At 45.7% G+C, this 1,195-nt stretch overlaps 1 protein-coding gene across 1 annotated transcript in view; it reads right to left on the reverse strand.

Annotated features, from left to right (window-relative positions):
- Rbm17 (RNA binding motif protein 17) overlaps positions 1-1,195 on the reverse strand; it is a 17,595-nt gene that overhangs the window by 12,440 nt on the left and 3,960 nt on the right. Inside the window, exon 3 of the mRNA XM_021215523.2 lies at positions 128-244. Coding sequence (XP_021071182.1) covers positions 128-244 — 117 coding nt within the window. The remainder of the gene's footprint in view (positions 1-127; positions 245-1,195) is intronic.

Here is a 1,195-nt window from a genome sequence, read left to right on the forward strand (position 1 = left end):
CACACACACACACACACACACACACACACACACACACGAGGTAACTCTTATAAAAAGAGCAACATACATGTAAAAGAGAGGAAAATGTAAAATGCTTCCAACTCTAGGTGGGTGCGGGCAGGCTTACCTTCAGCCCAGCTGCCACGTGAGGTGGCGTGTCTGCGATCTGCCGGTCATCTGAGGAGCCTCCTCGCTTTAGGTCAATGACTGGAGCAAGCACTGTACTTTGCTTGGTCCTTTGGCTCTGACATCAGAAACAAGAAAAACCCACCAAACCTTCAGATTAAATACAATCCATGCTACTTGCAATGAAGACACCTTTTCTGCCTCTGTAACAAACTTCTGACTGTGATGAAATCAGCCTTAAAACGGAAAAGTCTAACGCAATCAGCGATTTTACTGTTTTCTGAGGGTCTCATAGCCCCCGGCTAGCCTCCAGTGCCCTATGTAGCCGATGCTGAACTGGGACTCCTGATCTCCTCCCTCCATATTGCTGAGTGCTGGTTCATCACCAGACCCAGTTTATCCACAGGGCTTTAACAGAGGACTTCCTGAAAACTAGGCAAACACTCTACCAACTGAGCCGCACCTTCATCCCTTTTTTGCCCTTTTTTAAAGCCACAGATTTCCCCTACTTTTCTATAAAGTTTACAGTGCATGTGACCACTTTATGGCTAGCCTTAAACTTAGAGATCCACCTTTCTTTCTGTCTCTAGAGGGCGAGTTCTACCCTACTTCGTTTAGAATGATTACCCCAACCAAACAAAAATGATTTAATATGTATGTATGCATGCTTGATTGGGTGAGCATGCATATGTGTGAGGCCTGGGTCTCTCCTCTACCATGGGGTTCTAGGGATCAAACATCAGCCTTCACTCACGGAGCCATTTCACTATCCCTGCCAGTTTCCTAAATGTCCTTCTGATTTCTCCATCTTCAGCAGTCCCCTTCTCTGATACCATCTCCATTTTCTCTGGGACACTGTTATTATAAATGCTGTTTATTCTACATGTCTCCTAAACTTATACCTCTATGTCCTAGCATATCTAAAACCTGTTCAGATTGAGGTTAAAGCTTATAGACAAGAATATCTTACAGCAATCCGGGCATGGTGGCACACGCCTTTAATCCCAGCACTCGGGAGGCAGAGGCAGGCGGATTTCTGAGTTCGAGGCCAGCCTGGTCTACAAAGTGA

The sequence above is a fragment of the Mus pahari genome, chromosome 16 (assembly GCF_900095145.1).
Source record: "Mus pahari chromosome 16, PAHARI_EIJ_v1.1, whole genome shotgun sequence".
Lineage (NCBI taxonomy): Eukaryota > Metazoa > Chordata > Mammalia > Rodentia > Muridae > Mus > Mus pahari.